Raw genomic sequence first — 12,522 nt, forward strand, 5'->3', positions numbered from 1 at the left:
TTAGTGTATGGGAGGTTGGGTGTGTGCAAATCTATTTAAATCTGATGAATGGGATGAACTTTATTTTAACTTTTTTCATGGAAAATTTATTTTTCACAAACTAACGGATTCCTAACTGAAAATTCACAGAATTTACTTACAGTTTTGCGTTACTTATCGGTCCTGCTGGTTTCTGTTATGTTTTGAATTTTTTTCTTTATATAAACATTATTGATTTGAACAGAGAAAATTATGAATTATGATCTGTGATCATGTATGCAGCAGTATTACCTGAGAGCATTAGGCACTGTTGTTCTAAACAACCAAATACTGCCTAGAATGTCACCTCACAGTGCCGCACATGCAAATCCAAGCGAGGGGGAAATGTTGGCAGCTAACCAAGGAGACTGAAGTTACACAAACAGTAGGAATTGTAATCAATGTGTGTAACATCTTTACACTAGGTGTCCCTAATTGCATCTAAAGAGGTACCTGAACTAATCAGAGTGATTATTCCGTTATTACCATGTAAATTGGGTCTCGCTGTGTAAAATGTTTCCAGGTTCGGTGTAATTTGACCTTAGTATGAAATCAACCATTTTAAGGCTAGGGAGGGGCTAGAAAAAAAGAAACATAAGACAAGTGGCTGATTAGATGCTCATCTACTTGTGCCCAGAAAGCTCCTGACTGAATAGAGATAGCAGACATATGCTAGTTTCCTAATTTAGCTTCCCTCACACAGGGGGGTGGGAAGAGTGACAAAGGGATGTGCACATATCTCCCAAATACAAGGCAACTGTTTGTATTACATCACATTTGCATCTCTATACACATATAGCATGGTCACCAGACTACCAGTAACATCTTGTACAAAGGAGATGATGAGATAATGTGACTGACTAGAGAAGGTGTGATAAATGAAGAGCCAACCATGTAAATATATACAGTAACGTGCATTTACAGGTCTTGCACAGTGCACACATTAGGAATACAAGTGTGACATATAAAATAAAAGCAGCACTGTTGTTCTATTATTTCCTGCTACACATGGCTACAAGATGCTAACATTTTGCACATAGATCTAATCTACGCCCTTTATTGTCAAGAGCTGCAGAATGCTACACAGGATCTGTTAGCGGATCATTGATTGAGAGGAAAATGCAGCCATTAAGGCAGTGGTCCCCAGACTGTGCGCCTAGGCACCATGGGGTGCCTCGGGAACCACAAACCACCAGTCACGCACAAGGCATGAGAGCAGCGCTAGTACATAAAGGAATTTAAACAAGTGTTTGGTACAATGTAGAAATTTTACTCAATAAAATCATATATAAGAACAATCACGATAAGCATATAAAAACATATACCGATTGGCAATGAATGGAAATAGATTCTTCACATCACAGGAAAATGGACACAGTGTGGAATAGGCCCAATTTGTGAATGGGGTAAATGGAGGGGGAAAGGGAGTCACAGGTAAGTGCACTTTACCAATTAGTTGAAGAACTTGTTGGTCAGTTTTTTCCACTTGTTAGATGGTATGGTCCTCACTATTGAATACGGCACTGTACCAGCCGTTGGAGGAGAGAAGGCTTCCGCATGGATTTATGTCCTCTCACTTGGATGGTCTTAGAGGGAATATGGCCACCAAGGGGGTCCAAAGTGCGGTGTCCGCCAAGAGTCTCAATGGCAAGTGGAATGGTGGTATCTGCTCATATGGAAATATATCCTCCCACTAGGTGGCTGGCTGGAATTCTGCCACTGGGGATTTTCAGGGAGCAGTGTCCACCACACAGCAACAGTTGGGGGAATAACAGGATTGGTAGTTGTAGACGTGAATTGAGTATGTCCACACTGGATAAGGGAGTCCACACTGGTGATTCCTGGAAGTGAAGAGAGGGCAGTCCACTGACGCATTTCACTGCCAACTGCAGCTTTATCAAAGGTCTGCCTCGGGATGTTTGCAAGGGTTCCTCGGGTTGGGGGTCCATGACCAAAACAAATTATTTATGCTCAAAGTGATAAGCAAAACCAGTGCTGGTGGCGGCCAATCATAAAAGGTATGGACAATTAGAACCACAGCTATGTTCCCCACAACATAACTGAACCTGAGGGGAACAGTTAAGCACAATTTATTTTATTTTTATTTTATCCATAAGCACAGGTGTTTTGTTTTTGCTGGTGGGTGCTCAAGCCAAAAATATAGGGGAGTGGCTTCATGGGAAAGCGGCGTGGCCACAAAATAATACTGATTTATATTACGCAGCACAGTTGTCTCCAATATTCAAATTATGGCAACAGTGCCAAATACATAAATACCCACAGTGCAGGTACAAAAATTCCGCCCACAGTGCCAAATACATAAATGCCCCCACAGTGCAGGTCCAAAAATTCCCCCCCCAGTGCCAAATACATAAATGTCCCCACAGTGCCAAATACATAAATGCCCAAACAGTACCTGTGCCAGCAATGAGGGAGGGGGTGTGCAGTGGGACACGGGCAGGTCGGCCGCTGCTGAGCGGGTGGGTGCTCATCAATTTCCGTGGGTGCTTGGGCCCTCAAGCACCCACAGAATTGGCACCTGTGCCCATTAGAAATTTTTTGACTAGGGTTGACTTGAACAAATACTGATATTCTAGGGTGCCCTTGTCAAAAATGTTTTGGAACCACGGCACTCCACTTTTTTGTTAAGAAATGTCTTCTTTTCCCATTAATAGGAATTTGGATGGTTATTCAGACCTACTCACAAAGCTTTTTTCCCTTCAAATTGACAAAACCATGTACACTGCAGGTTGGGCAGTTGTAACATGTATAGAGAGAATTTGATTTGGGTGAGTTATTTTGTTTCTGTGCAGGGTAAATACTGGCCGCATTACACTGCAATTTAGATTTCAGTTTCAACACACCCTACACAAATCTAACTCTTTCTGCACATGTTACATGTTCCCCGCCTGCAGTGCATCATGGTTTTGTCCATTTGAGAAAAAAGCATCTTTGTGATCAGGTATGAATAATAATCCCCTTGACAGGGAACCCTATCTGAGGACCAGTAACTCCATTTACATGGATTTGCACCAGGCAGGTCCTCTGCTGATCACTTTTGGTACTTTCTGGTCTCTGCATAGCATGGGAGCTCCGACACATTTGCAATGATGCTTCCATTCATTTTATTAGCCACATAGTGCTAACATTACTGCTCCTCTCCCAAATCAATTAATTACAGTAATTGTACGACTTTTTTTAGGATGACAACAATAAGAACGATATGCTGCGCTAAATAAAGGTGTGCAGTGGTATTAAAATGATATATATATTTAATTCTGAAGAAAAATACAATTAAAATGTTGAACTACACTTTGTAAAAAAATTGTTAGGTGTGCAAGGGCCTTGATCCTTAGTCCATTATAGGTAGGAATGTGAGTGTCCGTTTCAATGATGTCCCTCTTCTAATAGATGGATAGGAGCTGCTCCACTTGTATGGTGGGAGTACCTCTTTGTATATTTTGGCTTGTAGAGAGGTGGCGTTCCTCTCAAGGTGAATTATGCTGGGCAGAGGTAGAAGACTCTTAGATGGATGGCACCAAGGTGGATATCCTACATTGTTGTCCAATATGCATGGAGGGACTCGTCCGGTCACAGATTTTACAGGTTCCTGGTCAGGGTGATCAGGCTCAATAGCTGGACAGGTAGGTACCAACGCGTTTCGCGGTTTGCCAGAGCTTTATCACCTTGGTTAGCGGCACCGTCAACACCGCTCTGGGTGTTACTGATGGGCGGCATCGCTCACTATTAATGATACTGTGTATACACACAAAACCTTTTAATTTATATAATTTAGAAAGGTCCTTCGAAGCGATGTCTTTTTAAAAACCATTTAATGTGAATGGGATTTAAGATTATCAGGAATAGGTGGAATTCTGGGAACTGCAGTCACCACATAGTTGCTAGTCTAACATTTTGGTTTTAGTAATCTCCCCCTGGGACATACAACAGGCTAATGCCACAATGGGAATAATATTGTCTCTCATTTTGGTACTTTATAAATACACATTAATACACAGTAAAAAAATTGTATGTATTATAATGGTTTATTAGTATGTGTCACATATGTTAGTCTCTTTCAGGTGTGGCTGTACAACAGATTGCTTACAAAGGACCATATCCTGCATTCAGTAGGGCCATCTCCTGCAAGAAATTCAAAACAAAATTATTTAATTGATATTATAAAGTCAAGAACATTGCAAAGAAATTTAAAACTTTATACTGATGTAGACCTGTATGTAAGCATTGTTTAGATGTATCCAGCTGCACATAATAAACAGCATTGTTGGTTCAAAATGCATCCAACGCTACATGTGCCACCAATCATGATCATGATGGTCAGATTGCACAAATCAGCCAATCACAGCAGGCTGTACAAACTGAGTAATCTGATGGTTACACAGATGGCCGATGGTCTTGCAGATCCAATGCTGCGTATTCAGGTGAAGCGCTTGTATATGCGATGTCACCAGGAGGCATCTTTTCTCTTCAGATGCCTCCTGCTGCATTAACCTAGTTTTTTTACACAATGCTGCAGCAATAAAAAAAATTAAGCAGTGATGTGAACTGAATCAGGCCCTCTAAACCGGTATGGCCTAAGTGCCTGTGTACCCAACAACCTTTTTTTTTTTTTTTTAATTCAATAGTTTTTATTGAAATTTTGTAGTAACATGCAATAAAAAAAACACAATTGCTATGCAAGAAGATATCTGACTTTGGTGTGGCAATCAACATTCATGCCTTAACAGATTAAGTAGTTCTTCAACAACTATACATATTGGGGGTTATTCTAGTTCACTCTTTCTGACAAAATCCTTCTTAGATGGACAAAACCATGTGCACTGCAGGTGGGGCAGATGTTACTTGTGCAGAGAGAATTAGATTTGGGTGGGGTTTTACTTCAAAGTGAGATCTATATTGCAGTGTAAAAATAAAGCAGCCAGTATTTACCCTGCACAGAAACAAAATAACTCACCCAAATCTAATTCTCTCTGCACCTGTTACATCTGCCTCACCTGCAGTGCACATGGTTTTGTCCATCTAAGAAGGATTTTGTCAGAAAGAGTGAACTAGAATAAGGCCCATTATCGTGTGATATATTGAAATGTAATAAATAAAATACTGGCGTTTGACTGCAATCTGTGTGATGTATTCTTTAAGGAGTGGGGAGAATAATCGCCCCGAAATTGTGGAAGGATAATGTACACCAGTGTGTGGACCCTTGGATTAACCATACCACAATACAATAAAACACACAACTTAACAGGTAGTAGAGGCATCTGACAATTCAAACAGCACATCCGCCAAATCCCGAACTATTCGTAATGTGAGAGTGTACGGTCAAGGCATTCTGGTTCATGAATAGGGATGAGGGCCATCTGTCCCAAACCTTAGTGTATTTACCCTCTGCCCCCCTGGCTATATACACAAACTTCTCATGATCAGCTACCTCATTAACCAATAGTACCCATGTTCGAAATGCTGGTCCTCTGGGATCCAACCATGCCCTCGCAATACAGACCTTTGCGAGTGTGCAAAGGTTAATGATATACCTTCTGGTGTTCGGGTCTACAACGTCATCCTCAATAGCTGCGAGGAGGCATGACGTTGGCGTCAAGATGTCAGCTGGAATACCAGTGGAGATAATGGCCTAGGTAACCTCTCCCCAAAAGCTCTCGACCACCGGGCAGGACCATAGCATATGCCAGAAATTGGCATTGGATGAGGAACACTTGGGGGATTTGGAGTCTGCTCTACCACCTATTTTCCATAAGTGGGCAGGAGTTAAGTAAACCCTATGAAATATATATAATTGTATCTGCTGGAAATGTGCAGAAGTGGTTTAATTTTTAGCACCTGACATGGCCAACTCATAAGTCTCCTGAGAAAGAGGGCCCATATTTTGCTCCCAACGGGCTCTCAAAGAGGTAAGATAATTTTCATGGTGTACAGTAGTGAGAGCAGAGTAGATATTTGATATTAAATGGGAGTGGCCCGTAGATTGTAACAATTTTCTAACTGGGGATTCCTGGATAAGGGGTGGACATTGGGAGAATTGAGCCCCGCAGGCATGCGTACCCAACCACCTTCAGCAAAACAACTGTGACACTCTTATGTTACGCCATAAGACAGACCATCTCCATCACTGCCCAGAAACAGCCACTACATTTTCATCAAATGTCTGCAAACAAGCATCTCCCATGCACCTCAATCACAGAACTGACTCTGAACATTATCTGGATGCATGTGTAGTGTGACAGACGCATGTGCAGAAGAAAGAATTGCTCCACTGTGATATCATCAGTGCATGCTACTCAGAATCACGCCCAATGTGTTTATATTAACATGCTGCTGGATACAAGCTGCTGCTCTCTGTTATAACTCTTTCATATCATATCCCAATGCCGGGTCGTGTCTGATCTGGCGTTTTCACACTAAATCTGGGTCGTCCATTATACAGAGGGCTACCCGGGTTTAACCCTTCTTATGACCCGGGTTGAAATGTCGGGTTGCTCGAAATGGGTTATATGTTTTGGTGCTTTAACACTGCACCTCAACCTGGGTTTATAAGTCATCAACCCAGCAATAACCTGGGTTGAGAATGCGGTGTGAAAGGGGTATAATTAGCCATTGGAACTCAGACTGACTACAATGGTCACCAACCCCTGACAGCCAAGAAGATCCTTGTGCATAGAAACATATACCACACTAGTCACAGAATTGTCCTTTACATGAGTTTCTTTAACCCTTTGAGTGCCAACATCTCTGTGAGAGATGCGCAAAATGTCCTCTAAAAGTGTCAGCGTCTCTCACATTTTTAAAATAAATTGAAATAATAAATGTAAAAACAGATTATATTTCCTATATAACGTAAGCATTGCTTGCCATTTTTTACACCTATTTTGTCAAATTCACTTAGCACTCAAAGGGTTAAAGGACAGTGGTCCTGCAACTACAGTATTACTTCTTACTTTCTATGTATTTAGGGGCAGATTTATTAAGCTCGGTGAAGTGATAATGTGGCTGGTACTTTATCACCGGCCAATCAGCTCTTAGCTGTGAAGTTACAGGCTTGGTTTGACAAATGACAGGTAGGAGCTGATTGGCCAGTGATATAAACCAGACACTTTATCACTTCACCGAGCTTAATAAATCTACCCATCAGTCTTCTAAAGAAAGAGATAAATAGTCTGTGCAATGCATATGATTAGTTTACCTGTAAATCACTATACACAAGGAAAGTTATAACGTTAGGTTAAATGGGAACAAAGCTTGTGTTGCTAATTGCTACTACTACTAAACAGGATATAATCATACCTCCTGAATGTCCAATTTAGGTAGATTACACCTAATTTTCAGACCAAAAGGGGGTAGAGTTTGACAGAAAATTTGGAGTCTCTGGCCAGAATAGGGCAGAGTCTGGGCTGCAAGGATATTTGTGGGGCTTATTATTGTCCCAAATTCCCATTGCTAATTGTTTGGTTTGATATAAGCAGGGCCACTTACAGTAGCCTTCAGGGCCAGTGTGGCTGTCCTTTTGGCACACTAATGATGCGCATACAGCCCATGTGGGTAATCACATGACTGCACCTTTCTAGGCGGTGCCTCTGCTGTACGAACCCCTTTCCCAAATCAAAGACTCGCCTACCAACGTCATCAGGGCCGGATTAAGCCTTGGGGGGCACCAAAGACTAGGCATCCTGTCCATCCTCACCATGGGACTGCATAGTACAAATGCAGCCGTGTTGGATTTTGTATATTAGATTGTGTATATCAAATATAAATCAATAGTGTATACTTTATAAGACTAATGGTTTGATAATGCCTGAGTTTACATAGAAAAATAAAATCTATAACCTATCTTGTCACATACAAGTAAAGCAGCAGCCTCTTAAAGCCTCTTTACTAATTACACATTGGGACAGGACTCTTTAGGTCTCTCTTTACAGTCCATAATGTTCTCATCAAATAATAGGTTACACAGGACCCAGACACATCAATCTAGCCCTCTACCCTTCCTTTCTCTCCTCTGTCAGGAAAAGGTATGTGCTACCCTACGCACATTCTGTCTGTCATTCAGTCTGCCAGATTCTTGCTTCTGCTGATGCACAAGAGGGAGGGTTGGCAATGTCAGTGTACTCTGACCAGAGGCCCCCCCATGACTGTGTCTCCTGGACCTTAAATTCAGCTCTGCCCATTATAATCTTCATGACATCAACAGACCACTGGGGTGACTACACAGCAAAGCAGCCAGTGATCCCTGAATAGGTGTCCTGACAGAGTAGGAAGGTTACCCTGGGGTTGCCCAACTGCTCAGGTAGGGCTGGGCATGCCCCCAAAATGACGATAACGGGGTCATGCAGCAACGCCCTGCCCAACTGTCTGATGCTCCACCCAAAGTCCCACCCCCTTTTCAGAAGCAGTCGCGCCATGTCCTAATTTAACTCATACTAAAGTTGGATGGCTAAGGCACGTGTGTAGTTGGGTGTTCATTTTACAACTTCATGTACATAAACCATATTAAGTTTAATAATAATTAACACTTCAAATAAATGGAGAACAAAATGAACTTAATTTATTTGGATTAGAATGTGACCCAAAAAATCATTATAATTTAATCCATGTGTTCTTCTGCAAGAACTGTATTTGTTTCCAAAATGATCTGTACAAATAACTGCTCTCCCCGTAACGATAGGAGTACTGAATGTGGGAATATTGTGTTCCTAGTATTTCATACTTACAATAAGATCGTAAAACTTCTCTCCCATTGCCTCCTCATAATGCTGTTGGTGTCTGTGATATTCGGAGCTGTTCCTCTGTATTTTCTGCCGTTTCCTCACCAGGCTATCTGTTACTAACATTGACATTTCTTTGCCTTTTTTGTTGGACTGGGTGGCCAGGAATTTCTTGATATCGTTTACTGTGAGTAGGTCATTGACAACCTGGTACAATACAGAGTAACACAATAAAATATATTTGTTATATACCTATATGCAAATGTTTTCCCCAATCATTAATTGCCATTATGTTCTAATATAAAAATACGGTACTTGTGAGTTATCTGGGCGTCCGATTTTGGATCCGATATCGTATGCGATATCGTATGCGATATCGCATGCAAATCGCATGCAAATCGTAAGTACAAAATCGGGAGCCTCACAAGTACCGATTTGCTATTCATTTCATTACCCCACTATCCCCAAAGTGTGTCTATCAACGTGAACCCGAAGCGTGGCGAGCGCAGCGAGCCCGCGAGGGGCGGCGGTACGCGTCCTCCGACCTTTTCATGCCCTACTATCCACTAGGGCGTGGAGTGAGAATAGAATAGTGTGGCGAGCGCAGCGAGCCACCGAGCCCGAAGCGTGGCGAGCGCAGCGAGCCCCGCGAGGGGACGCGGACACCTTCACAGGTATCCGCGTGCCCTTGCGGGCTTCACAGGTGTCCGCGTCCCCTCGCGGGGCTCGCTGCGCTCGCCACGCTTCGGGCTCGGTGGCTCGCTGCGCTCGCCACACTATTCTATTCTCACTCCACGCCCTAGTGGATAGTAGGGCATGAAAAGGTCGGAGGACGCGTACCGCCGCCCCTCGCGGGCTCGCTGCGCTCGCCACGCTTCGGGTTCACGTTGATAGACACACTTTGGGGATAGTGGGGTAATGAAATGAATAGCAAATCTGATGCAAATCGCATGCTAAATCGCATGTAAATCGCATGTAAATCGCAAATCGGATCCGATATCGTATGCGATATCGTATGCGATATCGCATGCAAATCGCATGCAAATCGTAAGTACAAAATCGGACGCCCGGATAACTCACAAGTACCAAAAATACTTTACTTTTCAAGAAATGTTTATTTCCTAATACCACTATATATGTGTGCTAGCATATCTACATGTGTAAACTTTTCGATAAATTCAACCATCTACAAAATATCATATTACACAATATACATTCTGCTATATGTACATTGACACTGTAATTGATATGTTCTTAAAACAGAATCAGTTCCAGCCAAAGCTAGATACCCACAGGCATATGTGTGGGCAGCAAATTTTATTAGGGGGCACACCGTCAAAGGGGTGTGCCTAGCACCACCTATTGGGAATGTCTAACACTTCTCATTGGGTGTGTCTAACACCATCAATCAGGCGTGTCTACCATCATCTATTGGCACTCACTACAATATAAAATGTCTCTCAGCCACACCATAATCTCCTGCCTATTTCAGTTTTAATTGTCTAATTACTCTGTGTAACAGTACATGCAAATAAAGTCAAAAACATATATGGATGACGCAGGTATGTGTTAATATGACAATGGTCCAATACATTAACAATGCAAACACACATATAATTAATTGATGGGCGCTTGTTTTAATGGAATACAGTTCTAAAAATCAAAAGTCTTTGGTAAAAGGTATTGCTGGTATTGCTAGTGGCAGGGAGGTGTTCATAAGGTTGGGCACAGCATTAGGGGGTGCCTGTGCACCCCTAACACTCAATGTGCACAAGCCTATGCCCACAGCCACTGAGCTTGCATTATTAAAAATGCAGGTGCTATATATTTATTTTATTTATTTTTATTTATTAACAAGTTCTTATATAGCGCAGCATATTCCGTTGCGCTTAACAAAAGGAGACAGTGATACAACAGGGTATTTACAGACAGTCAAAGGTAGGAGGGCCCTGCTCGCAAGCAAGGGAAATAGGCATTGATACATAAGGATAGATACTGTATTCTTTATAGCACCGATTCCACCAGATTCCACCGTGACTAGTTCTGTAATTTGATAAGCTTGCTTGAAGAGATGAGTTTTCAGGGAACACTTATATGTTTGGAGACTGGGGGCCAAATGAATCATGCTTCAAAAAGTGATAAAATGAAGTGATAAACACCCAGCCAATCAGCTCATACCTGTCATGCTACAGACTGGGTTTAAAAAATGTCAGGCAGGAGCTGATTGGTTGGTTGTTTATCACTCTGTCAGGCGCCGGGGTAGGCGTCACTGTGCCCCTGCTCTCCTGACAGTTCCAGTGCAGCATCCCCGGCGTTCGTCAGACTGTGCTGTGCGGAAGTGTCAGGATGTTGCTAGGCAACGACCCGAACTTCCACCACTCAGGGTGCAGCAGCACAGGGAAGCATCGGGGACGTTGCTAAGCAACGCCCCGAGCTTCCGTCCAGATGACGGGCTGCACAGCTGCGGTCAATTTACGTCACCCATGCCTGTAGACGGGGTGACTGCTTTTTAAGGGGCTTGCCCCATGACCATGGCGCCGGTTATAGTTCTGTATGCAGCCTTTTCTCAGAGTGTTCCCGGTTCCTGGTTCGGATCCCTGCTACCAGAGTGCCTGTTTGTATCCTGTATCCAGCATTGCAGTAATCACGTGCCAGCATTTCTGTGCCTGGCCAGGAACCCTGCCTGTCAGCGCTGCTGATCTGACTTTCCTCTGTGGCTTACCATCTCACAGATAAGTCAGGGGTTCTCCTGCAGTTTATTCTGTATTGCTGTTGCACTTACATTTACTTATATTCCACCGTAGTGTATTGTTACATTTGCATTTACTTATATTACACCGTTGTGTATTGTTACATTTGCATTTAACTTATATACCACCGTTGTGCATTGTTGCATTTAGTTACACACCAACACCGTGTATATTTTCTGCAAGTGGTCCCACCTTAGTACCCTGCAGAGTCTTGTGTTGTACCTTCTCCCTGGGCCTTCCAAGGTGGTCCTGGCCTGCCCAAATTGGGTTAGATAGGTTTCCTCTTGCTCCCGGTCTGCCTCAGTGAACACGTTGTCTCCCGTAAGACCTGACTGCAACGGAGTATGGGCGGACCTAATTCGCCCTTACAGCCGGGGCGGTTACAGGAGAAGACTAGAACCGCACGTGTTCACCGACACGAGTCTGGGGCAACAGAGTCAGTGGGCAGTTCCGGTTTCGCCACTGCCGGCCCTTACACACTCTCCACTTAATCACTTTTTGAAGCTTGATACATCCGGCCCTGGAGGAGAGTCTTATTGTGCTTGGGAGGGCATTTTGTATTGAATACGGTTTTGATATGCAGGCTATATGCTGTATACACACAGTATAATATGCTGGATACATTCAAATGCATTAGCAAATTCGTCTAGACTCAAATGATATATAGTTTTGCCATTCATTTCAATAGGCTATTCATTTTAATTAGTTGTACAGCATGTAACTGTTAAAATAGTATATTGAAATAAATACAAACTCTGGTATTAAATAAATAAATAAATCATTTCAATCTACTACAAGTGAGCCCCCTGCCCCAACTCCTCAGCTAGCCCTATATAACATGGGCTGGCTCCCACTAAAGCAGAGGTACAGCAAGCATGGGATTCTCCTGTTATAGAGTGAACCCCTGGCCTAGGATCAGTGATCAGAAAACCTTAAGATGATGGTTCGAACAAAATGGAGTGGGAACAAGAGTTTGGATTCTGCACACTAGGGGTTAATTGTGCCCTTGATTTTGCAGG

General features: G+C 42.8%; 1 protein-coding gene across 3 annotated transcripts in view; it reads right to left on the reverse strand.

Moving 5' to 3' along the window:
- Nucleotides 1-3,366: 3,366 nt before the first annotated feature.
- LOC146060500 (uncharacterized) overlaps nucleotides 3,367-12,522 on the reverse strand; it is a 334,626-nt gene continuing 325,470 nt past the window's right edge. For 2 of the 3 annotated variants that reach the window (XM_083173756.1, XM_083173755.1), the window contains exons 29-30: nucleotides 8,760-8,960; nucleotides 3,368-4,161 (exon numbers count right to left, since the gene is read on the reverse strand). In XM_083173756.1, coding sequence (XP_083029882.1) covers nucleotides 4,123-4,161; nucleotides 8,760-8,960 — 240 coding nt within the window. In that variant the 3' untranslated portion in view covers nucleotides 3,368-4,122. Of the gene's footprint in view, nucleotides 4,162-8,759; nucleotides 8,961-12,522 lie in introns of all 3 variants that reach the window. The other variant, XM_083173757.1, reaches the window with a different exon arrangement.

The sequence above is a fragment of the Crinia signifera genome, chromosome 2 (genome assembly GCF_055691185.1).
Source record: "Crinia signifera chromosome 2, ASM5569118v1, whole genome shotgun sequence".
Classification (NCBI taxonomy): domain Eukaryota; kingdom Metazoa; phylum Chordata; class Amphibia; order Anura; family Myobatrachidae; genus Crinia; species Crinia signifera.